Genomic DNA, 24,981 nt, shown 5'->3' with positions numbered 1-24,981 from the left:
TCATTGCCAACAAAAACAAAATCGAAACCTTTTGGATCCATCTTCTCGTCCCATCATTCTAGATCCAGATCTAAGACACCAAGGGTTTCTCCTGACCCATGTCTTCAAAGCTTCATTCCACCTTCCTTCAAGACACACCTCGAAGAGCTTCCTGTCCACCATCTACTTCATTTTCCCTCAGGTTATTCAGGAGCCTATTAGAAGCAGATGTAGACAAGATGATGAAATTTCTCAGAACCCAGATTCAGTTGGGTGTTTTATGGGCTCTGTCTCCCATCAGACCCTTGAGCTTTTCCACTACTCAACCCCAGTTTTTAGCTCCTATTCAGATCCATCCAGTGGTTTTGGTGTTTTTGAACCTGAGATTTCCAAGCATGTGTGTCAGATCCAAAGACTTGCCTTTCTTCGACTGACAGTTTCTGTGACCCAGATGGGTCTGACCTTATTGGATCCAGAAGGATCTCAGGGCCATCGCATCATCACTGGATCTGGTGGGTTGGGATCAACTCTGATGGTTTCAGAGCATTCCTTCCTCCCAGAGCTTTGGCGTTGGACAGGTTGACTCCAACCTCTGCTTTGAAAGTGGAGCCTAGGGGATCAGGTTCAGACACTCACAAACTTCTTCAGATACAGTGGGGTGTGATACTGAGGTCCCCCATGGAGTCAGCTTTCGAGGTAGTGGAGAAAGCTTTCTCTTCTTCAATGGAAAAGACATCCTTAACCCCCCCCATCCACCCTACACTCAGCTGTCTACTGTGTAAGCTGGGTGTCTTCATCCTGCCCCATCAAGACAGCTGGTCAGGTCAAGCCAAAGTCCTCTCTGAAAAGCCCCCTTTGAAGCAGACTTACAAAAGGGGGCACCTAGACTTTCCACAAGAGGCTAACTGAAGACAATGACTTTGATGAAGGAGAAGGGTCCCCAGATCATCCCTTGAGGGTGTTTCATTCAGAGAGATTCTTGAACTTCTGAAACAGAAAGGAGGTTGGTCTTCTCATTCCCCTTCCCAAGAGGAGGCAGTGTTCCTCGAGGCTTTCAAGGCCAGCTCAGCTACAACTTGGTTAGTCTCCCTAGCGAATGAGATGGTAGATCCACCAGGCTTTGAAGGATCCAGATGTCATGGAGCCCATCCCTAAACACCTGGACATGTATTTTGTTGCACCTAAAGACAGGGCTTATTGCAGCATCCCTGTAGATGCTATGGTGGTTTCAGCAGCCATAGCAGGGTTCTTCTGTCCATCCTCTGAACAGAGAATCTATGGTGTTGGACAGGTTTGGGAAGCATGTCTATGTCTCAGCAACCTTTGCCCTCAGGTCTCTGAATTATTTGACACATGTTACGAGATTTCAGAGGGGATTGATCAAACAGTTCTCCAATGCCATCTCCGAGTCCATTTCTGTGGAGGATAAGAAAACAGTTTCTTTGCAGCTGGCCACCCTCTAGTCTTTATCCAGTGCTTCCATGAGACTGATTTATCATGCCTCAGAGGGAGCTGCTAGAGTGGCAGGCTCAGGCTTAACATTAGAAAACATGCCTGGAAGTGCCTCTGTGATTTTGCAGAGCCCTTCAATTCTTTATTAACCAGTACTCCCTTTGATGGATCCACTTTATTTGTTCCCAAGGTGAAAAAGACTCTCTCCAGAAGTAAGCAGGATGGGAATATCCTTTCTTCATAGGTTCATTGGTTGGTACTAGGCTATTGGCCCTAGGGCCTATACAAGCCTAGCCATAACAATTCCCTGGCTATTTCTTCCAACAGTATTTACTTCCCTGGACCCCTGTCTAGCAGGGCAACTGACGTGATCCCCAGGGTGAATTTTCTATCTCCCATCCAATCATCACGGTTCCTTTTGAAGAGGGCCAAAGAGGCACTCTGCTTGACATGTATGAGCAGTCTATTCTAGAGTTTGAGGAGTCTCTGGGTCAGGAACCTATCCCTCCAGCATGTTTTTTTCATTGTGATGACAAGGTTTAGATCCCTGGAGCGTGTGTCTTTGAGGGATTGGAATTTCTTTAAGTGTAGCATGTCCAACAGCTCTGGGATTGACATGGCCTTGTATGTTAAGCAGAGATCGCCTCTGAGTAGACGATATGCGACAGAGTGTAGGTGGAGTTTTTTAGACGGTCAGCATAGGGCATCTGCTTTAGGACTGTGATTCTTTTGTAAGGTATTTCTGCTTCCTTTCCAGTTGTTGCAGATGTCTTGAGCAGTACGTACCAAATGGGGCATTGTATTCTATAATGGGTCTAATGAGGGATGAGTACAGTGGGACAATGACCTCCTTTCTTCTCGATGAAAAGCCCTTGGTGATGAGGTGTGCCACATAGAAGGATTTCCTGACTGTTGTGGCGATGTGGTTATCGAAGGTGAGACCACTGTCCACCTGTGTCCCTAAGTCGCTTATCACACTTTTGGTGTTTAGTGTACTGCCACCTATGTAGTAATTCACAGGTACATGTTTTTTCCCAAAGGGGATAACTATACATTTCTTGGCATGGGAATCCATTTTTCTACCAAAACCAGAGACGGGTCAGAAAACTGTGGTCCAGAAAGTCACAAGGATCTTCCTAGGACTTTTATGGAGAAAGATACCCTCACAGCAGAGGGGAGAATTCCAATGGAAGATGCAACCTTCACTGCAAAAGAGGCCCACAACATCAGAGTTTCATTCTCAGACAAGCCCTATCAGTGTCCCTGAAGGGCTACCTGCCTGCTGCACTCTGGAGGCAGTCAGGGGATGCCTATCCCTGCACCCTCAAGCCTGGATTGCCATTACCAAAGATTCCTGGTTGTAGAAAATCATTCCCAGAGGATATCATGTACCATTTTCCTTTTTCTTCTCAAAATGCAACAGAAAAATCCCAGATGTTCCACCCAGTCAGGTGAAAGCTACAGCTACAGAAATAAAAATAATTCTAGATAAAAAGTCATCCAATCAGTCCCACTTATTCAGGATTCTTTTTGGTGCCAGAAAAAGCTCCAGACTTCAGACCAGTTTTGGATCTCCACAATTTAAATCAGTTTGTGAAACACTCAAAGTTCTGGATGGTCAAATTTCAGTCCATCCTGCTTCTTTTAAGGAAGAATGATTGGTTGTGGTCTGTAGGTCTCCAGGATGTGTACAATAATATCAGGATACACATGCGCTCCAGGAGATAGTTATTCTTCTGGCTGGGAGCCATTCACTACCAGTTCAGAGCACTGCCCTTTGGTCTCACCAGTGCCCCCGTGTTCACCAGGTGTATGGAAGTAGTTACAGCTCACCTGAGACTGCAAGGATTCTGGGGGTTTCCATATCTAGACAACTGACTCCTATATACTTCCACCAATCCTCTACTAATTCAAGCCAGGGATCACCTGTTCCTTCTCTGTTCCCAGCTGAACATCACCATAAACCATTCCGAATCTCAGCTTTGTCCAGCACAAACTCAGATGTTCACTGGAACCCATCAAGATACTAAATCACAGATGGAAAACCTATCTCAAATAAGATTGGAGACGTTAAGAAAACAGGCATTACACGTCCTTGCTCTTCATTCACCTCCATCCAAGTTTGTCCTGCAACTGTTAGGTTTGATGACAGCCTCCATAGTTCTAGTTCCTTTGTCACGTTTTCACATGAGAATACTACAGTGGACCCAAGGGGTACAGCGGTCAATAAGACATCAACCAGTGTTGACTCCCATTTGCATTACAAATGTTTGCAGACAACACATAGCATGCTGGATTTGTGCAAAGTAAGTTTCCCAGGGCCACCCCTTCATAGTTCTTTCCCTCAAGGCCACAGTGACTACAGATGCCTCCCAGCTGGGGTGGGGGGCATTACTTGGGAAGGACAGTCCAAGACATGTGGCCTCAGACAGATGCCAGTCTTCACATCAATGCCCTAGAAATGAAAGCAGTCCTATATGCGTTGCAGGCATTTCAAAATGTTCTCCATCTAGAGCTGGTTACAGTTCAGATGGACAACATGTTGGTAGTCTGGTACATCAGCAAATGAGAGGAAAAACAGATCTTACCCACTTTGCAAGAAGGCAGTGAGAGTTTGACAATGGGTGATCTCTTCTGACTGCTTTCTCTTGGCAACACATATTCCAGGGAAAACCAGTGTGCTAGCAGACAAACTAAGCAGGTTCATTTTACTCCCTCAAGAGGTCTCTCAGCCAATCAGTGATGGACAGGATATTTTGCCAATGGGGTCAACTGTGCTGTGATCTCTTTGCCTCTCACCTCAATACCAAGTGCAGCAGGTGCTTTGCCTAAGATCCACCAGAGAGGGAGTCACCAAGAGATATTTTAGTTCATGATTGACACTCTAGTCTATTATACACTTCCTCTCACTCCTCTTATCCCCAACTTTCTTTATTCAGAAAGCTTACCAATGGAAGAGCAAGGTGGTCCTCATTGCCCCATTCTGGCCTCACCAAGTATGGTTCCTCTTCCTTTGGTCTCATCTTCTTCACCCTCCCTAGGTGTTAGATCCTCTTCAGGGGCTTCTGTCTCATCCATCTGATCTGCCTCACCAAGACATACTATCCCTCAAATGTACCACTTGGTTTCTCAACTTGCAGTGATGACTAGAAATTCCAGGCTTTCCTCCTCTGTGTACCACATCCTTATGTCATCCCAAAAAGCCTCCACATGAGAATCTTTTCCATTTACTTTTATAAAGGTTCTTAGTTGAGCCCTTCAGAGACAGTTAGACCACTTTTTGCACCAGTCCCAGTATTCTTGATTTTCTAGCCTCCATTTTCAACAAGGGAGCTAGTTATTCAACTGTCAAGATGCATTTGGCTGCCATCTCAGATTTTTACCTGGGTGTAGATCATTTATCTTTGGCTTCCTAATAATTGTGCAAAGCCTTTCTTAAGGGTGTCTTGCTGCTTTGCACCTTCTAATTAAAGATCCTGTATCTCCATCAGACCTTACACTAGTTCTTCAGGCCCTCACTCATCCTTTGAACCTTTAGCAAAAACAGAGTTGAAATTTTTGTCCTGAAAAACTCTTTTTCTGGTTGCCATTACCTCAGATAGATGGTATCTGAAGTTCAAGCACTTTCTTTTGAACTACCTTACCTGATTTTTCACAAGGATGGGGTTTCACTTCAGACTAGTTCTTCCTTTCTACCTAAGGTAGTGTCAGTAGCTAATTTCAATCAGTCAATTAATCTACCAGTGTTCTTTCCAAAAATTTCAAACAAGGGAGAATGCACACTTCATTTACTAGATGTTCATTGACAGCTCAGATTTTACAGTCACAGGACTAAAGATCTGAGGAAATCAAAACAACAGTTTGTATCTTTTTCTAAAGTGATATTAGGCAAAGCAGTGACAAAAGTGACTTACCAGATGGCTCACTGATTGCATTACCTTTATTTGCAAGAACAAAGGACTGTCATTACCTAAATGTTCTAAAGCACACTCCACCAGGTCTATGGCCACATCATCTGCTTTTTGGTCTAAAGCATCTATAGATGACATCTGTGCAGCTGCTACATGGTCAAACACATAGTTCATTGCAAGATGGATATATTATTAAGAAATAGGGCAGCTTTTGGCTCCATGGTGCTTTGGAATATCCTTCCTTGTGGGCCACCGAAGATACTCTAGCTGGGGACTTTGTCCCATCAGTTGAGGAAAGGAAAAAAGACAACATCAGATATTATAGTTATGTACTCACCATAATTCTGCATCTGTGTTCTCTGTTCATAGGTTCATAGGTGTGTACTAGGCTAATGGCCCTGAGGCCTTTATAAGCCTAGCCCATAGAAGTGCCCTGGCATTGTGCCACCCATCGTTAGTTCCCAGTGCCTCTATCAAGTAGAGCCACTGGAGTGATCCCCGGGGTGAACTTTCTATTTCCCATCTACTCATCAAGATTTCACTTGAAGAACTCCTATCAATGTGGTAATTAGTAGGAACTGAGTTTTTCCCAAAGGGGATGGCGATGCATTTTTTGGCATTAAGCTTAAGGCCATGGTTTTGACACCAATCATTGGTCTCAGTGAGGTCTTTCTGTAGGATGTCTGCAGCACTTGGGGAGTTAATAATGGGCTCCCAGCTTGCAGTCATCTGTGAATTTGGTCAGCCAGAGTTCCTCCCTGTTGGCCTGGACTTCTGAGAAGTAGATGCCAAACAGGAGAGGACCCAGGACCTATCACTGTGGGACTCCACTTGTGACTGATCAGCAGTCTGCTACTTTCACACTGTGGGTTCTATCTGTGAGCCAATGCAGCCCACCTAATGATATAGGGATTGATGCCTAGTTTGCTGAGTTTATCAATAGTTCCTGAGTGAGGAATGGTATCAAAGGCCTTCGCCAGATCGAGGCAGGCTGTATGAATGGCCTTACCTTCATCCACCGCTCTGGTGACTGACTCAAAGAAGTCAACCAGGTTGAGCAGGCATGATCTACCCTTCACAAAACCAAATTGCGTGGGATCTAGAATTTGGAGATTCCCTTTATCCTTGTTAATTAGGTCCATGAAGATGCACTCCATAGCCTTACATATCAGACTCATCAGGCTAATGGGGTGATAATTTCCAGGGTCTGTAGTCTCTCCTCCTTTATGGAGAGGGATGACTGTAGCAGTTTGCCATTCGGTAGGGACAAAGCCTGAGGTGAGGCTGTGAGTGAACAGAGCACACAGATGTGGTGCCAGTTCACTTTGTAATTCATGTAGAACACAGCCATGGATGTTGTCAGGTCCCATAAAAGCTGTATTCTTGGCCTTAGACAATGCAGCTTTAACCTGTGCTGCAGTAACGTTGGGTGCCTGGAATTCTTACGGTATTAAGATTGGTCCTTTGGGGGAAAGAGGTGGAATGTTGGCACTGAATCTGTCAGCCAGTATGTTGGCAATATCTGTTGGCTCAGTATAGGAGGTACCATTGTGCAGTAACTTAGAGCAAATCTGGATATTGTCATGGATATTCTTGATAAAACTATAGAAGGCATAGCTGGCTTTGGAGGTTTTGATGAGAAATCTCAACTTTTTGTTAAGGCTAATAAGGGAATGTTTCCAGTCTTGAGACTTCACCTTTTTCTGCAACAGTTTCTTCTTTCTATTGTAGAGTTTATTAATGGCAGGGGACCACCAGACTGACTTCCTTTTTTTGGAGGAGAGCATCTTGCTTCTGTTGGGTATGACTAGTTCCATGCATTTATGTACATGTTCATACAGTGCATTGGTGTATGATTTTGCAGTCATGCATCTATTTTCCATTGGCATGAGTGCCGTGAAGTTTGCCACCTCTGTTTTTAGGAGTTCATAGTCAGCTTTGGAGAAGTTTTTCATAGTGGATACATTTGCGGGGGGTGAGGATGAGATGTGGATTTCCATGGTGATTAGTTTGTGGTCAGATCTAACCAGGGAGGAATTGACTATTGGTGTAGAGCAATGGTTGCCCATGTTAGTAATAACTAGGTCATGGATGTTGCTTCATCTAGTGGGGATAAAAATGAAATGGTCCAGGGCATTGGAATTGATTAATTCCAGGAAGTGTTGGGCCAGTGCATTGGTGCATGAGTAGTTTTCCCAGCTGATGGAGGGGTAGTTGAAGTCACCTAGTATGAGAGCATTGGGTTGGATCTTAGTAGTTTCCAGGGTGCATAGGAATGTGGAGTGAGAGTCTTGGGACATGGTTGGGGACATATAGCAGGCTATGACCCGAATCACCATCTTACCCAATGTTAGTTGTACCTGGAGTATCTCAGATGCGTTATGCTGGGCTACTAGTCTGGAACTGTGCATATCCTTTATGAATATGGAGACACCACCACCTTTGGAGCTTTGGTCCATGTTCTGTGGCCAAATGGTGTGGAATGAGTTATAGCCTGGTACCACAGGAGTGCTTTCTGCTGCTTTAAACCAGGTCTCCATTACAGCACAAATGTTGATGTTCTCCATTTTGAAGAGTGCTTCAAGCGAGTGCATCTTGAGATTTAGACTTCTAGCATTGAGCAGCATGACCCTCATATTGCATTTATTTATAGCTGTTACAGTGGTAATTTGGTCTTTGGAACACCGCCTAAAAAGGCACTATAGGGGTGGCAAGAGCCTTAGCCAGTACCTGGAAACCCAGGGGTAACAGATGCAGGCCATCTCTGGCAAAGCATCGAGGTCTGTCAGTCATGACATCCCAGGCAGACAGATACTGCATCCCCTTAGAATGACACCAGAAACTTAGCCAGTTGTTGAAGTCAATCATTTTCTGTTTGTGCTGTGGTATCATTCTGGGTGATGGTAGGATGCTGCTCGGGGCTACGGTCATAACTGTCTGGGCCACATAATCCGAGAGCTCCACCATGTCTCTCTTCTTGTAGTCCAGGGAGGTGCGTCTCAGGTCATTAACACCCACATGGACAATGACAGAGTCATACTTGTACTTGTTGTGGTATGACCTGAGTGCATGTGTTATGTGTCGGATTCTGGCACCAGATAGACAGCTGACCTTCTCCTTATTCAACCTAGTGAGTGGGCATCAGTGTGCTTCACTACTGATGATTATTGTATTGGGTAAGCTGTTTTGCCTTAGGGGCATAGGTTGAGGGGCACACTGTGTAGGTGAGCTATATATCTTGTGGTTTGTGCTGTGTTGTGGTGGTCGAGTGCATTTCTGCCTTGGAGGTCTCTACTGTTTGGGTAGATTTCTATTGAGAGCCTCAACAAAGGTGGGTGTGTGGTTTGTGTTTTTATGTGAGGTCTGTGATGGTGGGTGTTCTGGAGGGCTATGTGTTCCATGTGGTGTGGTGCAGGTGTTGACCTTCTCCTCTTGACCAGCTATACCAGTCTTGGCTGGAGAGTGCATGGCTTCCAATTTGGAGATATAGGTGCATCTCTCACAAGTCTGAGTGTTTTGAGGTAAGAGGAGAGGGTTGTCTGTGTACATGAGGTAGTTGCTACACTACCGCAGAATGCCCAAGTTCAGCAGGTTAATAGGAGAAAGCACAGGAAACTGACCTTTAGACATGCCAGGAGGGATGGTCATCATTACTAAGTATTGGAGCTGTTTCCTTACAGGACGTCTAGTGTTGATAGCACTTGTGTGCTACAATAATTGCTACAAAAAGCCTGATGAAGTGCTGGTGAATAAGCTAATTAAAGTGCAATAGAGAAGCGAAAGTTGAAAGGGATGGAAAACAACTGCCCAACCAGCCAATAAACTACAATTTCAGAGCCAGAAACCACTCCTCTTGTGGTAGATAGGCTACCTAGTGCTTCTACTCCCACTGATATGCTGGAATGCTTCCCTCTAACACAGAAGGGTCTGGGGAACTCAGTAACTTACAAAACAGTCCTGGATACAGTAAATCTGTATCTAGACTACTCTAGTAACAGGAAAGGCAGAAAACAAGCTTAGAACTTTTTTTTCAGAAAAAACAGTTAACTTATAGGTTCATAGGTAAGTACTAGGCTATCTGTCCAAGGGCATTTATAAGCCTAGCCAGAATGTGTTGGCTTTCGCCACCCCCTTAGATTACTTCCCTGTGCCTCTGTCCAGTAGAGCCATCAGTTCCCTGCGCCACTGTCCAGCAGAGCCATTAGTTCCCTGCGCCACTGTCCAGCAGAGCCAGTGCAGTGATCCCCGGGGTAAATTTTCTGTTTCCCATCCACCCATCAAGGTTTCTTTTGAAGAGTGTTAGTGAGGGGCTCTGCCTGATGTATATTGGAATCCTGTTCCAAAGCATGGGGAGTCTCTGGGATAGGAATCTATCACTCCAGCATGTCCTATTTATCGTTGTGGTGAGGTTTATATCTCTAGAGCGTGTGGCTCTCTGGGATTTGTTTTTCTTTTAGGTGGAGCATGTCCATCAATTTTGGGTTGGACATGGCCTTGTATGTCAGGCAGAGATCATCTCTGAGTAAGCTGTATGCAACCGAGTACAGCTGGAGTTTCTTGAGTCGGGCTGCATAGGGCATCTGTTTGAGGCCAGTAATCCTCTTGGTGAGGTACGTTTGTGGCCTTTCCAGCTGTTGCAGGTGTCTTGTAAGGTACATCCCAAATGGGGCATTGTATTCTATGATGGGTCTAATGAGTGATGAGTAGAGAGGCACAATAACCTCTTTTGTTCTAGATGCGAACCCTTTTGTGATTAGGTGGGCCACATAGAAGGATTTTCTAACCACCTTGGCAATATGATTATCAAAGGAGAGATTACTATCTACTTGGGTCCCCAGATCCCTTATTACATTTTCTGTATTTAGGGGACTACCACCTATGTGGTTGTTCGCAGGTACTTTGTTTTTTCCTAAGGAGATGACTATGCACTTTTTGGCATTTAGCTTGAGGTCATGATTTTGACACCAGGTATCCGTCTCAGTAAGACCCATCTGGAGGGTGTTTGTATCAGCCGGAGAATCAATTATGGCCCCTAGTTTGCAGTCATCTGCGAACTTGGTCAGCCATAGTCCTCCTATGCTTGCCTGTACCTCTGAGAAGTATATACTGAACAGGAGGGGTCCTAGAACTGAGCCATGGGGGACGCCACTTGTAACCGGTTTAGAGTCGGACATAGAGCCTGCATCTCTCACCATGTGGGTTCTATCCATGAGCCAGTTAGCAACCCATCTCATGACATAGGGGTTTATGTTCAAGCTGGTAAGCTTGTCTATAATACTAGAATGGGGAATGGTGTTGAAAGCCTTTGCAAGGTCTAGGTAGGCTGTGTGGACCTCCTTTCCCTTGTCTAATGCCTTGGTAACCATCTCAAAGAAGTCCACCAGGTTTAGGAGGCATGATCTGCCTTTAACAAAACCAAACTGGGTATGGTCCAAGGTTTGGAGGTTCCCAATGTCTCTGTTAATGAGTTCCATGATGATGCGTTCCATAGCCTTGCAGACCAGGCTAGTCAGGCTTATAGGGAGATAGTTCCCGAGGTCCGTTGTGGCTCCACCTTTGTGGAGTGGGATAACTGTTGCTGTGTGCCACTCTGTGGGTACATAGCCTGTAGAGAGGCTGAGTTTGAACAGTGTGTTTAGGTGAGGGGTTAGTTCATTTTAGAGCTCTTGTAAGACACAGCCTGGGACCCCGTCCGGTCCCATTGAAGCTGTGTTTTTGGCTTTGGATAGGGCTGTTTTAACCTCTGTGTCGGTGATTGATGGGGCCCTACATTCTTCTGGTATGGTTATGGGCCCTTTAGGGTGTGAGAGGGGGGTGAAGTTTGCACTAAACCTGTCTGCCAGAATGTTTGCAATATCAGTTGGTTCAGTGTATTTTGTGCTATTCTGCACTAACTCAGAGCAGATCTGAGAGTTTCCACTTAGGTTCTTGAGATAGCTAAAGAACGCTTTGTGGTTATCTTTGGAGTCATTGGCAATTTTTCTTTCAAAACTAGACTTGGATGATTTAATGAGGGATCGTAGTTTCTTGCTGATTCTAATCAGGGATGTCTTTCCTTCTTGGGATTTTACTCTTTTCTGTACTAGTTTCCTGCTTCTGTTGTATAGCTTGTTTATGGCAGGGGTCCACCAGACTGGTTTCCTTTTCTTGGAGGAGTGAGTCTTGGTTTTACTTGGGATAGCATGATCCATGCATTCCTGCAGATGCTTATAGAGTGCCTTTGTAAAGGTTTCAGAAGCTTGGACAGCATTGTCCTTTAGCATGGGGGCTGTGAACCTTTCCACCTCGGTCTTAAGTAACGTGAAGTTTGCTTTTGAAAAGTTGTTCATGGTGGTTTCCTTGATTGGGGATGGGGGCGGAATGTGGATATCCAGAGTGATTAGTCTATGGTCTGATCTAACCAGCGAGGGGTTGACCTCCGGTGTGGAACACCGGTCACCCATGTTGGTGATGACCAGGTCCAATATATTGTTCCCTCTGGTGGGGGTGTTGACCAGTTGATCCAGGGCATTTGAGTTTATAAATTCTAGGAAGCATTGGGCAAAGGAGTTAGTACTTGAGTAGTTCTCCCAGTTTATGTTTGGGTAATTGAAATCACCCAGTATTAAGGTGTTTGGTAGGACCTTCATATTTCCCAGTGTCTCCAGAAATGTGGAATGGGGGTCCTGGGCCATGGTGGGTGATCTATAGCAAGCTACAATTTGGATTGCAGTTTTGCCCATTGTTAGTTGCACATGGATGATCTCTGATGCATTGTGCTGCACCACTAACCTGGAGGTGTGGGTATCCTTGATGAATATGGATACACCCCCCGCCTTTTGTGTTTCGGTCCTGGTTCTGTGGCCGAAAGGTATGGTCTGAGTTATAGCCTAGTAGTGCTGGGGTGCTCTCAGGAGCCTTAAACCAGGTTTCTGTTACTGCACAGATGTCGATGTTCTCCATACTGAGGAGTGCCTTGAGTGCATGCATTTTGAGGTTTAGACTTCCGGCATTGAGTAGCATTACCCTCAGTTTTTGGTTACTTGTGCTATTTATGGTGGTGGATTTGTCTTTTGAGCCTTGCCTGAAAAAGGCACTATGGGGGTGGCAAGAGCTTTGGCCAGTATTCGAAAGCCTAAGGGTGACAGGTGCAAGCCATCTCTTGCGAAGCAATGTGGCTTGTCGAGCATGTCATCCCAGGCAGACAGATACTGGATCCCCTTTGAATGACACCAGAAACGTAGTCAATTGTTGAAATTGATCATTTTTTTCTTTATACTGTGGCATCATTATAGCTGGAATACCTCAAAAAGGGTTTAAAACCATGCAGCTGAAGCTCTGGATACTGCAGACCTGTACTGAGACTATGCTACTCAATTTTAAGGTTAAGAACTCAGTAAGGAAAAAGCTCACAGTGAAGCACAGATTAATCACTTATAGTCAAAAGAATAGCACTTGCAGTATGAAACAATACAGTTAAACAGCAACAAAATGCAGTAAAATGCAGTTTAACAGTAATGAATTGCAGTAGATAGCAATGAAATTTAGTTAATCACTAGATTGCTTTGAAACAATAACTCACAAATCACAACAGTTCCAGACAGCACTAATAAAGCAGCGATTCAGTAGAACACGGTCATCCATTTAGTGAAGCTACCAACAAGCAGTAATAAATATGGCAAACAGCAAAATGAAGTAGAAAGAGGTACAGTTATTTTTTGTTTTGTTTTTTTTTAATAGTAGAAAGTGAAGAAACAGAAAATGAGATCATTCAAGGTTCAGAAGCTAAAGGGGTGAGCCTTTGCTAAGTTCTCACTATAAACAGTAGCATGAACTGATGTAATGTGACTGGGGGGAGTGTCCAGTATCAACTTTATACCAGAGGTGGGCAACTCAAAGCCACCAAGACTTAAAACCACCACAACAACTGGGCGGTGGGTGTGAAAAAACAAAACAGTTATACAGATTACAGAGATATGTATTAAACAGAAGTGCAGAAGACAATTGAAAATAAACACTTATCTTTTTCAAATATCACATTAGGGTAGTAGGTCAATCTCTGCAGCTTAGAACAGCTTGAGCAAACAAGTATATCTGATTTAAAACTCTGGCTATTAAAGGCAGAGAAACAGGAACCAGCCCAATTATCCAATAAAAAAAAACAGTTTTGCAGGAATGCCCTTAGCTAGATTAAACCAATCTGATTTACTTTCTCTCACAAAGAAAACAGCTAGCCCTCTCTAGACAAAAATGTCACTGCAAGCTGAAAAGGTTACAACATTAACAGATACTCAGCTCTATCACACAACGAAAAGGAGACTAAAAACAGTTGCACCGATTGCAAAAACAGGTACCTCAGATTGGGTTTGCCCTCAATTTAGTTAATCACAATGCCAAAATGGAAAAAGTAGCAAAAAGTAATTTCTGGTGTTTTCATCCTTCCTCAGTTCCCATTCACCATTCCCCCTTCCTTTTTTGCCTGGACCTTGGAATTATCTGAGGGATATTTCTGACTTATTTCTGCTGCGTGGGCTCCAGAGCTTTCCTTCACTGATTCCTTCCCTATTTCCCAGTTTTTCACCTTCTATGTTACTTAATTCAGAAACTACTTTTTGCTGCTTTTTCCGTTTTGGCATTGTGATTAACTAAATTGAGGGCAAACTTAATCTGAGATACCTCAGGAGTAGTGGGAAGATTATGGGTAAGGGAGGATGGCCAAGGATTGATCCGAAGTTGGATCCAAGCCCCATCAGTTGAGAAAGGATGAAAACAGACAACCCAGATGCAGAGTTATGATGAGTTCATAACTATAATATTCATTTTACTTGTATTTGGCTATAACTTCTCAGTATTAGGCAACACAAAATAGTGCTTGTCAATGAAAATCATGTTGCTGTATCCTGCTTCTCTACTAAGCAGTGCACAAATGATGCTTGCAAAACATCAAACATTGCAGAAAACTACTTAGTCCACACAATGTTGTTACTTGTTTCCTCATTAAAATGTACCAATATTTGTAAACATGTAAAATAAGTAAAACCAAAGGATAAATTTATACATTTCACTGTAATTCCATTGCTGCATTATACCCTAGTGTAATGCTGCCATTACTCCATAAGCTAATTGCTTTTTTTTTCTACTCATGGCTCTTTTTATTTGTATTTGTATTTATGTTTATTTAAGTTTGACTGTCTTCAGCTCTGATACTAAATTAAGTAGAAATCAGTGACACCTAAGTTTTAATAAGATGTCTCTAAAATTTGATTATAATTAAATGGGAGATCTGACTGTACTCTGAAAATATTGTCAAAATGTTTACTTGCTATAACTTTAACATATGTTTTTTTTTTCCTGTCAGGAATGAAGCAAGGAGAATAAAATCGCAGACAAATAAATCATTGTCAACAGATGAACATATACTAGAACTACAGAAACAGCTTGAAGAAAAAAGAAACCAGCGTAAGAAACAGTCTGAGAGGGATTCTAAAGGAAAAAGTAATAAGTCATGGAAAGCACACAAGGTAGTAACTTATTTGTAAAGTGCAGCACTAACACATTTTAGCATGAAGTGATACTCTCTAGAGACTATAGTTGTTGCATGTAATAGATGCAGTGAAATATTAAAAGCCTGGAAATAGTCTAAGCAGCAAACCAAAAATAGTACTGAATTATAGACAATGTGCAGTGAAATAAATTGTTAATGTGTTGTTCTAAACTTGAGGGACTTGGCTGAATTTTTGTTTTCCACTAACTGCAGGTGTTCACATATTTATTCTTCCAAGAGTTACTATTCACTACTGATTTCAAACTTGTTGACCCTTGGCAGAGATACCAGAATGTAGTGTAGTACAGTAAAAGGCAAAATGCTTGTATGCACTGGTGACACTGGCAGGCTCCACTGTGACATCACTGGGTTTCACAAATAAGTTCATATGGAAACGCACCATCTTACAAGTCTGAATTTTTGTATTCACAAACTTCTACCACCAAAGAAGAAGAAATCATTAGCTAGGGTATTTTCTTCAGAAATACAAGTATCCAGCACCCCCATGGAAGGGAATGTTAATGCTACTTTCCCAGAATTTTAAATGTCCCAATTCAGATGCATGAAATGTTAGCAAAAAAAGTCGTATGCTTTCCCTAATGTCTGGTTGTTTCCAACTCCAGAAAAAAGCAGAATTTTGGGTCTTGTTTCTTTGTAAGTGCCTTTCTGTGTAAAACAAGCCCCTGGATTGATCAACATAGTTGGTAGTTGAATAAAAGCATTATGTGCATTCTGTTTAGTATGCCATTTGTCAGTACCAGGATTTATATTATTTCCTCGAAAGACGTCTCCATCGAATCCCTATTCATCGACACAACTGTATCAAATGCTGCATTCAGCGAACTATCACTACATTGAAGGGCTTTTTTCCCTGGGAAAGTAACTAGGCGGCCAGCATCATGAAGTATCCCTTTTCCCCCTGTAGTGTATGTAATCTTGGAGCTGGTATATATAAGTAGGGGGGTGTGGGGGAGAGGCCCCCCCACCTTCGTGAATGTAAAATTATGTAGTTCGTATTATGGTTGATCTGGTGGCCAAGTAGTTTCATTCTCTATGAAAGAAGTTCGATGATTGAAACATTCGCTGAATGGCTATTTGATGGGTAGTGACTGATGAACAGATGTTCGATGGAGACCATGATCATAGACATGTATCATGTAACAAACATGCAGTAGGTTCATTGGTTCATAGGAGATTACTGGGCTAACAGCTTTAGAGCCCTTACAGGCCTAGCCAATATAACCCAATTTTACCAAGTATATGGCCCCAGGGGCAAGATGATGGCATGGATTTGTGCCTATGCATTGAGTATCTTACAGATTACCCTGGTCCATAAGGAACATAGACACCACCCCAGGTACGGCTTTGCAATTTCCCATCCATTGATCCAAACTGTGTTTGAAGATGGCAAGGGCAGGGCTCGACTTAATGTAAATAGGAAGCCTGTTCCAAAGAAGGGGCTGTCTATAAAACATATCTGTATCTCCAGCATGCTTTGGTCGAGTCACTGACTAAGTTTAGATCCCTAGATGAGGTGATCCTCATGCTGTATTACTTGCAGAATTGTAGCAGCTCCAGCAGGGCCTTATAGGTCAGGCATAGGTCACCCCTTAATAGTTGGTAAGAGAGTAAAGGGATAGGGCTTTTAGTCTATCTACATAGGGCATGTTGTTTACACCCTGTATTTTCCTTGCGAGGAACCTCTGAGGTCGCTCCAGCTGCTGTAAGTGCCTAGGCAAGTACATGCCAAATGGTGCTTTGTACTCAGTTATTGGTCTAATGAGGGCTGTGTACAGCTGGACTATAATTTGCTTGGATCTGGATGCCAGATCTTTACTTTTAAGTTGTGCCACGTAGAAGGACTTCCTCACCTCTGTGGACTCATGGTGGTCAAAGTTCAGGCTGCTATCTATCTGTGTACATAAATTTCTCACCTCTGGGGCTACTCTTAATGGTAAGCTATTGGTGATGTAATTTGCAAAGGTATTTGACTTGCCAAAGGGTATGACAGTGCTTTTTTTTTCATATTTAGTTTTAGGCCATGGTTCTGGCACCAATCATTTGTCTGATCTACACCCTGCTAAAGGATATCTACATAATTGGGGGATTTAGTGATTGCCCCCAGCTTACAGTCATCAGCAAATGTTGTCATCTAGAGGTCTCCCACATTAGAACTGACTTCAGAGAAGTGTATTCCGAACAGGAGTGGCCCCAGTACTGAGCCCTATGGCACACCACTAGTAACTGGCCTCTTGCTGGATCTGGATTCACCACTTTAACCATATGTGTCTTGTCCATGAGCCAATTGGCTATCCAGCTGGTGATGTTTTGATTTATACCCAGTTCTGTGAGTATACAATATAATGTCTTTTTAATGAATGGAGAACAATGCACATAGTACAAAGTGGTTTACAATTAGCAGTAATGCTAAAACACTTCCAATCACTGTATTGCATTGAAGCACAACACAGTACACCATGGAACATCTATTTAGTTAGGTGTGGTTTATCTACCTTACAAAGCAGTTGATACTATCATATTGATGACTGCAGCAGTAGTCTTAATTATATGGGTTATATCCTGCCAAGGATATAACAGCCTGCCAACTTCCAAAGCTTAAATACAAATTCCATGCACCGAAACTGTTAACCAACTGGACCAGAGCTGAAAAACAGAGTGGTTTGGGCACCATACCCTTTGGAGCTTTCCTGCAGCCAAATAGTGCTCCTCTTGTGGGCTTTCAAGGATCAAAGGTTGGCTAACACTGTTCCATTCCTGGACAGATAAGTTCCCTTCAGGGGGAAAAAAAACTTTTTTTTTTAATTTTATAAAACAGAAAGTGAACTTTATCTGTAAAATTAATAATTTTTGGCTGACAGAAAAGTGTTTTTATAGACTGTTACATCACTTTTGCTAACTTTTAAACATGAGATTTACTTTTTACTTTTGTAGAAAAAGCTGTTAACGTTAATTTCTAACTAAATTTTCCTTGGTAAAAGTTGCATTATTTTACTTTTGGGGGCCAAGATAAGTGTTTGAAGTGCTTTTCACTGTGTTTTTGATAGAAATTTGACTTTCTAATACGTATCTGTTTCACCAACTACTGCTGTCAAGCTTCCCCAAGAATCAATCTTCCATTTCGCTTACTGTGGAATAACCTACTACTTCCTCGGTTCTTCCTTCTTTCAGACATAAAAAGAAAAGAATACTAAGCATCCTTTGCCACTTTAGCAGGCTACAAAAATCTATCTGCTGCAGGTGGGTGGCTGCTGTAACCATTTGTGGTTCCTCAGGCCATTCATCTTTTTCCTTGGCTCCCTCTGGTGTCTTCCCTACAGCCACCATGGACAGATGGACACATCCTCTACAGCTGTGGAGTGCTTTTTATGGGCAAGGGGGAACCACTCTTGTTTCTGAATGCATCTGCTCCAAAGATTTGAAATGTTTCTTCATATGAGAATGTGCATAAAATCTCTTAACGTTACCTTCTGGATATTATCTTTTCTACAGTGTTTTTTATTTAGCTTTACCACAAGGGCTAATTTCATACATTTACTGGTTGCAGTTCTCATGGATGTAGCTTTTTGTACTTCTAGGCATGAATTCCAAATATGTGAACTGATAAGAAAGACAATGAGAGAGATTGTTAAAAGTGAACAACTGTATGATAGCATGCTGGGTGGAAAGATAGTGGTAGCAATGACATGAAAGGAAATACCAAATGATGCACTTGGCTGGGTGTGGGACCTAGAGAATACCAAGGAAGAAAAGGATCTGATGTAGTAATCAGTCTCTCATAATCTCAGTGCTTGTAACACAGTGTGAGCAGGCTGTGATGATGACCAGGAATGTGGGTTTTTTTATGTGACCAAACTCAAAAGTGACATATTTTGCAAGAAACCTGATTTTGAGAAAGGATTTGTTGCTATAATGGTCAGTTGCGAAGAATAGGAAAAAGTAGCCAGTGATTAGTTTTCCTATTCCAGGGAGGGTTAGAGAGGGGTCACTGCATGTTTGACCTCTGTTAGAGTCTGGGAACCTCACTAGCTAACAGGAGTGATACATCATGTCATGGGTAGTCAAATGCATGCACCATGTGCAATGACATCAATGCACATTGCTCTCCATGTGAGGGAACCTGACTAGCCACAACAGCATGATAGTTACCAGCAACCTGTCTATTACTCATTAGGGTCTATGCTTAAAAAAGCAAACAATAAATAATCAACCGCATGTAAGTGAAAGCTTACAATCTCGAAAGCTCAGAATCGCTGTTCCAAAAAAAAAAAAAAAAAGAAAGAAAGAAAAAAAATTGAAAGAATACATAAAGTTGGGGGCTTCGCCCCCATACCCCTGATGTGGAGGGCTGTGCCCCACACCCCCCTACTTAAATATACCAACTCCGAGATTGCACTACAGTGCCGAAAATGGCAAAGTAACGGAAGTGCTTCCCTATTTTGCCTTTTCGTTCTTTTAAGTTCGACCAAGATGCATTCGATAGAATGCGTCTTCGGTCATCTAATAGGAACCCGCTCATTATAGGGTCCTTTGTTCCCTGACTCTATAAAAACTAATCACAAGACTGACTTTCCAAGTAGTTGGGGGACACCCAATAAGCGGACAACTCTAGGAGTTCTATAATAGAGTCATAGTAGTACCCAGACACAACAGATGGGGGAGAGGTGAGCTAGAGTATAGTTAAGGTGTGTAGTTATTTTAAATAACAAAAAGAAAAATTGAGGTATGTACCAATTTCTAATAAATGTTCCACTAATTCAGATGAACTGTGAAAACTAAGGCCTTTTTATTTATACCTCTAGTTCTATATGATGACGTGCCTTTTGTGCTCTTTTCATAGAAATCATTAGAAGAACAGCACTGGGAACAGCAGGAGAAAAGTAGAGAACGTCAGATCAAGTTGCTCCACAGTGGTATGTTATCCACAGAAAGTTCTCAGAAAATAGCTTTGTATCAGGCAGCAAGAATTGGGGCTTCCTCTCCTTGTGTATCTCGATCGTAGTATTGTGGCTCCTTGTTCAATGGAGTTATAACATTTTCACTCCATGTGGCACATCTATAGTATGTGGTAAAGTGGACTAAGTGTGAAAAATAATTTGACAATGTTTTCATTTACCAGAGTATTTTACTTATGTTTTAGTATTATAATAAATACTTCAAGGATATAATAAAACATCAGATTTTACTTGAATGTTCAAATATGTCTATTTTTATTTCATTATATCCTACTGCAGTTAAAAAGGTTGCAATAGTGTGCGCACTCACATGTAAGCAGGATTTACATTGATTTGTTTAGCCACATGACTGTCAGACTGCAACTCAGCAAAACAAACATTCCATAAAATCTCATTTTAGTGAACCCAAGGAACAAGTGCTACATTCACAAGGGGGTAAGTTGAACCTAAGAAGTGAGCACTAACATTGATCCTGTAGGTTAGGATAATCCCATTAGTGCTCCTTTCCTATATTTACGAGTGTGTGTGTGTGTGTGTGTGTGTGTGTGTGTGTGTGTGTGTGTGTGTGTGTGTGTGTGTGTGTGTGTGTGTGTGTGTGTGTGTGTGTGCGTGCGTGTGTGTGTGTGTGTCATATGCAGGAATGCATGCACACAAGTATGAATGGTATATGAAATAATTGAGGTTTAGTTTGCTAGCATGATGTAGTACTAAAAATATCCACCATCTTCATATTAAGTGTATCATTACATATGATAAGTCCCTCACTAGGACAGGAGATGTAAAAAATGACTGGATACATATCTGTGATATGGCCATATAGAATTGCAGCAGAAACCTGCTTGGCATATTACATAGCAGCACATCTCAAGATATGAATCCTTTTCAAGCTGTGATCATTTGCAAATATAATAATGTTGCATGTTGCATAAAAATGCTACATAATATTCTGCTCATTTCAATGATTTTAAGTATCCTAAGCTGTGACATAACCAAGGCAAGTGAATATACGAGAAATTGTACCACAATATTTTCTTTGACAGTCATGCATGCATCGGAAGTGTTTCATCAGCCATGTATTGTATGCACATTAGCTGCAATTTTATATAATTTTTGCTGCCTGTGGCTGATAACCATTAAGCTTTATGTGTTAATCAAACATGCACCATCCCAGGTGAGTCATCATCCAGGCACCCATTAGGGAGCTTTGTGTCATCTCAAGAGCCACCAGTGCCCCTCTGTCTGCATGTGTGCTCTCCCACATGTGCTAACAAGGGCTACAATCACTGAGTTTGGTGTCCTTGCCCATATCTTCCATGCACTGGTTCCTCACATCAGAGGCTGTCATTGGAGCAGCAGTACAAGCTTGGTGAGAACCATCATCTCTCCCTCCACAAGGATGAGTGTGCCAGTCCTCCCTACTACTAGTCAAACTTGGGTTGCCTCACCACCAGCACGGGCTATAATTAGATTATTATTTTTTTTTTAATACAAAAACAGCAGTCTTGCAATTTGTACATCATTCTTCCTGATGTGTAATCATACAGACCAGAAAATGTTTTTTATCAAAGAAATTTCCCTAACAGAAAATAAAAGATAATTTTATATTATATAAAATGCTCTCAAAATTATATTAAACTGCTCACATGTTATGATTACCTTGACAAGTAAATATACATTACAATATATTTAGTTTAGCTGCTAAATTAAGTAAAGTAAGCAGAAAATGCTAGCTTACAAACACAGGAAAGGATTCAGGATGATCATATGAAATATATAGTGCCACAAACTTACAGGTGTCTGCTGAAGCTTCATCTGAAAGGGACTATACACAGTTGTCCGAAGTAGTCAGTAAGTGAATGTATGTGTATTTGCATATAGTGTACTACAAAAATAAACAAAGTTGAAGCTGAGCAAGATACACTGTCATGCATATCAAAAGAGTGGACTACAATGATATATATGTTGCAGTATTAGTAATGGTAAAGTATATTCTGGCATTACAACACAAAGTGATAAAGCTGTATGTGGCTAATGAACCTCATGCTGTAGACTAAAATGTGATTCCCTGTCTCTACTTGCATGCTGTAAGACATTTAATCAGGCCAGTGTTTTTAGGTTACCTCTGAAAAGAGTTACTTGTGCCAAATGATTTCAGCAATTTAAAAAAAAAGAATTAAGAAAACTTATGGCACTTCTTTGCAGTTATAGTCATGTAATAACTGTAGAGCTGAAATGGATATATTGCATTCCTGATTAGAGGCACTGCAACATGGTTACCATATGTACATACAGCGGTACAAGATAAGTGCAGAAGACAGCACAGACTTTTATTAGCCATTGTACAGCTACCACTAGGTCACTGTAGTGGAAGTCGTAGTTGTTACTAGCCATGATCAAGTCACAGACTGGTTGGAGAAGGCTGATTACAATGGGTACATAGATCATATCAGTGCTCCCTATTCTGACGTCCAGGCCATTTCACATGCTGGTACAAATGGGATCTTCCAGTCTGCAGTCAACCACATAGTTAAACTGTTTGTTGGTGCTATTGTAGTACCTACAGCTGAGTTTATTACATGTCTTTCCATAACTCTTGAGAGTACCACCATTTCACAGGACGTCCAGGTTTCATTTAAGTTGCCTTGTGCTATATTGAAATCCTCTCATGCAGACATTAAGCTGTCAGAAGGGTGCTGCCATTCAGACGTCATGTGGGTCTCTGTGCTCTCTTTGGCATCATGGCATTGAAAGAGTTTTATTTTATACACTGACCCCACCCCTGGTGGTGACATGAGCACTTGAGTCACCTCAAGGACTACATATACCCATTTCCACGCATACCCATCAACACACCACTAGCGTGAGATGATATGGCATACATAAAAAGAAAAACAACCATTCACTCATATCCCACATTTGTGACATATGAGAAAATATAATGAATGTGTATAAAGATTAGCCTTAAAGCAAACATGTTACATAAATCCAGAGTGAAGTGTACACTATAATGACCAGATAACAGTAGACTAACTCATTAGGAATGCAGCATTACTATGTTTATGAGGCATATGCCTTTAAGCTCATCTACAATTGGTTGGTTCCTGACTCAGTGAAAAAAAAATCACCAAGAACTCTGGTAGTTGAAAGAAAATCTAAAATTAGTTTTAGGGGAGATAAACCCTACCCCCACATCACTGTACATACTAACTATGAGACTGCTGAATTTTGGGTTAAAAGGATAACTTCTTTACCTCCATACTTCAATAATTTCTCAAGACAGATTATAAATATACATGCTGACTCTTGAGTCAGTGGCTTTACATAAATAAATTCAGAGACAGCCACTTCTGCATTGATGTGTAAAGCCAAGCTTCCAGCTACAGTTCATGACTCCAGAGTGGTATATACAGAATAAGACAAAAGAGGGGGTATTACTCAGCACACAACCATACATGTAGGATCATTTTATATATATATATATATATATATATATATATATATATATATATATATATATATATATAAATATACACACAAAACCCAAATCGATAGTATGGAAGGTACACTGAGTCACAGAAAAATCCAAATAAGATTCCAAGTATTTATTCAAGTAAAAAATGTGAGCGCTTTCGCGGACTTCAGATCCACTTCTTCGGACATAATTCTAACATTCAAAGTAAGCCATTTTATAATAAAATCTGAAGCTGTTCTAACAAGTTAATTGGCACTCAACTAATTAAACAACAATTAATATTTAAAATAACAATACTATTTAAAATATACATCAAGATATAACATAAGCTAATCACTAAACATCTAATAGAAAATAATACTTAAAAATATATAATAAATTTAAAATATAAAATTAAAATAAGACAGAAGCACCAAAATCTAACCATTTACTTAAACTAAAAAACCTTATCTAAAAGGATTCCAATTATCTAAGGGTTCTAGCCTTAAGTATTGGTTTCAAGGGGACACTTTCATTAAGCCCTCTTCCCCTATGTGCTGCCAATCTTAAGATCCATCTAATTTCCGCCTGTTTGGTTTCATTCACAATATCTCCTAATCTGATATTGGTAGGTTGTACGTGCAATACTTGAAAATAAAAGATATGTTCCTCACCTAATAAAAGGGTATGTCTAGCTATAGCACTGTAATCTTGTTTCCTCATAAGGCAGTACATGTGGTCTCTTATCCTTTCCTTAAGGGACCAATTCGTTTTACCTACATAAAATTTATAACAGAGGGAGCAGTGGGAAACATATACAATATTCTTGGTATTGCATGTGCTGTTGTTTCTAAGTTCCCAAAGGCGACCCGTATCAGGGTGTCTATAGAAACGTGATTCATCAATAAATTTACAATACATGCAATTGCCACATTTTTTAGTTCCCAAGTAAGTACTAAAAGTATTTGGTGCTGCCGTTCTATTAAAACTATGGTAGCACAAATGCTGTTTTAAACTTTTCATGTTTTTATAGGTAAAAGTGGGAAAACTTCCTACTAAATCTTTAATTCTCTCATCTGCCATAAGGATGTTCCAATTGCCAGCTATAGCATTTTTTATTGTTTCAATGTTATTACAATATGGAAGTATTACAGATTCCTTTCTTCTTGGACCATCTATACCTTTATTAGGTTTAATACCAGATTTCTCACCACCAGAGGAATAGTAAGGCTTAGCTCTAGTGGTCCTAAGGTTATATACCTCATTATAGGTGTTATCTATTTCTTGTTCATTATACCCTCTGGACAAAAGTGTCACTTTGAGCTTACTCAGTTCCGTATTAAATGAGGTTTCATCACAGCATAGCCTTGATATCCTCATGGTCTGTCCTTTCACAATATTACCAAACACCATGGGATTGTGCATACTGTTCCTATGTAAGTATGCAGCTCTGTAACACTCTTTCCTATAAACCCTAGTTTTCAAAATATTATTCTCTTGATAGATTGTCGTATCTAAATAATTGATAATTTTGCTGGAATATGACAGAGTGAATTTGAGAAAATTATTGGTGGTATTTAGATGGTCAAAATAGACCTGAAGTGTTTCAGAAACACCCTTCCAAACAAGAAAGAGGTCGTCAACAAATCGTCTATAAAAAACCACCATTGGTTCTTTGAGTACAGTACGCCT

The 24,981-nt window shown here is 41.3% G+C and overlaps 1 protein-coding gene across 1 annotated transcript in view; it reads left to right on the top strand.

Annotated features, from left to right (window-relative positions):
• Positions 1-20,061, top strand: part of CFAP99 (cilia and flagella associated protein 99) — a 1,556,346-nt gene extending 1,536,285 nt beyond the window's left edge. The window contains exons 15-16 of the mRNA XM_044062893.1: positions 14,680-14,842; positions 19,724-20,061. Coding sequence (XP_043918828.1) covers positions 14,680-14,842; positions 19,724-19,885 — 325 coding nt within the window. The 3' untranslated portion in view covers positions 19,886-20,061. The remainder of the gene's footprint in view (positions 1-14,679; positions 14,843-19,723) is intronic.
• Positions 20,062-24,981: the final 4,920 nt, after the last annotated feature.

Source organism: Protopterus annectens, chromosome 2.part1 (genome assembly GCF_019279795.1).
Source record: "Protopterus annectens isolate FY-2018-M chromosome 2.part1, PAN1.0, whole genome shotgun sequence".
Lineage (NCBI taxonomy): Eukaryota > Metazoa > Chordata > Ceratodontiformes > Protopteridae > Protopterus > Protopterus annectens.
The sequence above is the reverse complement of the archived record's forward strand: the minus strand, read 5'-3'. Positions and strand labels throughout refer to the sequence as shown.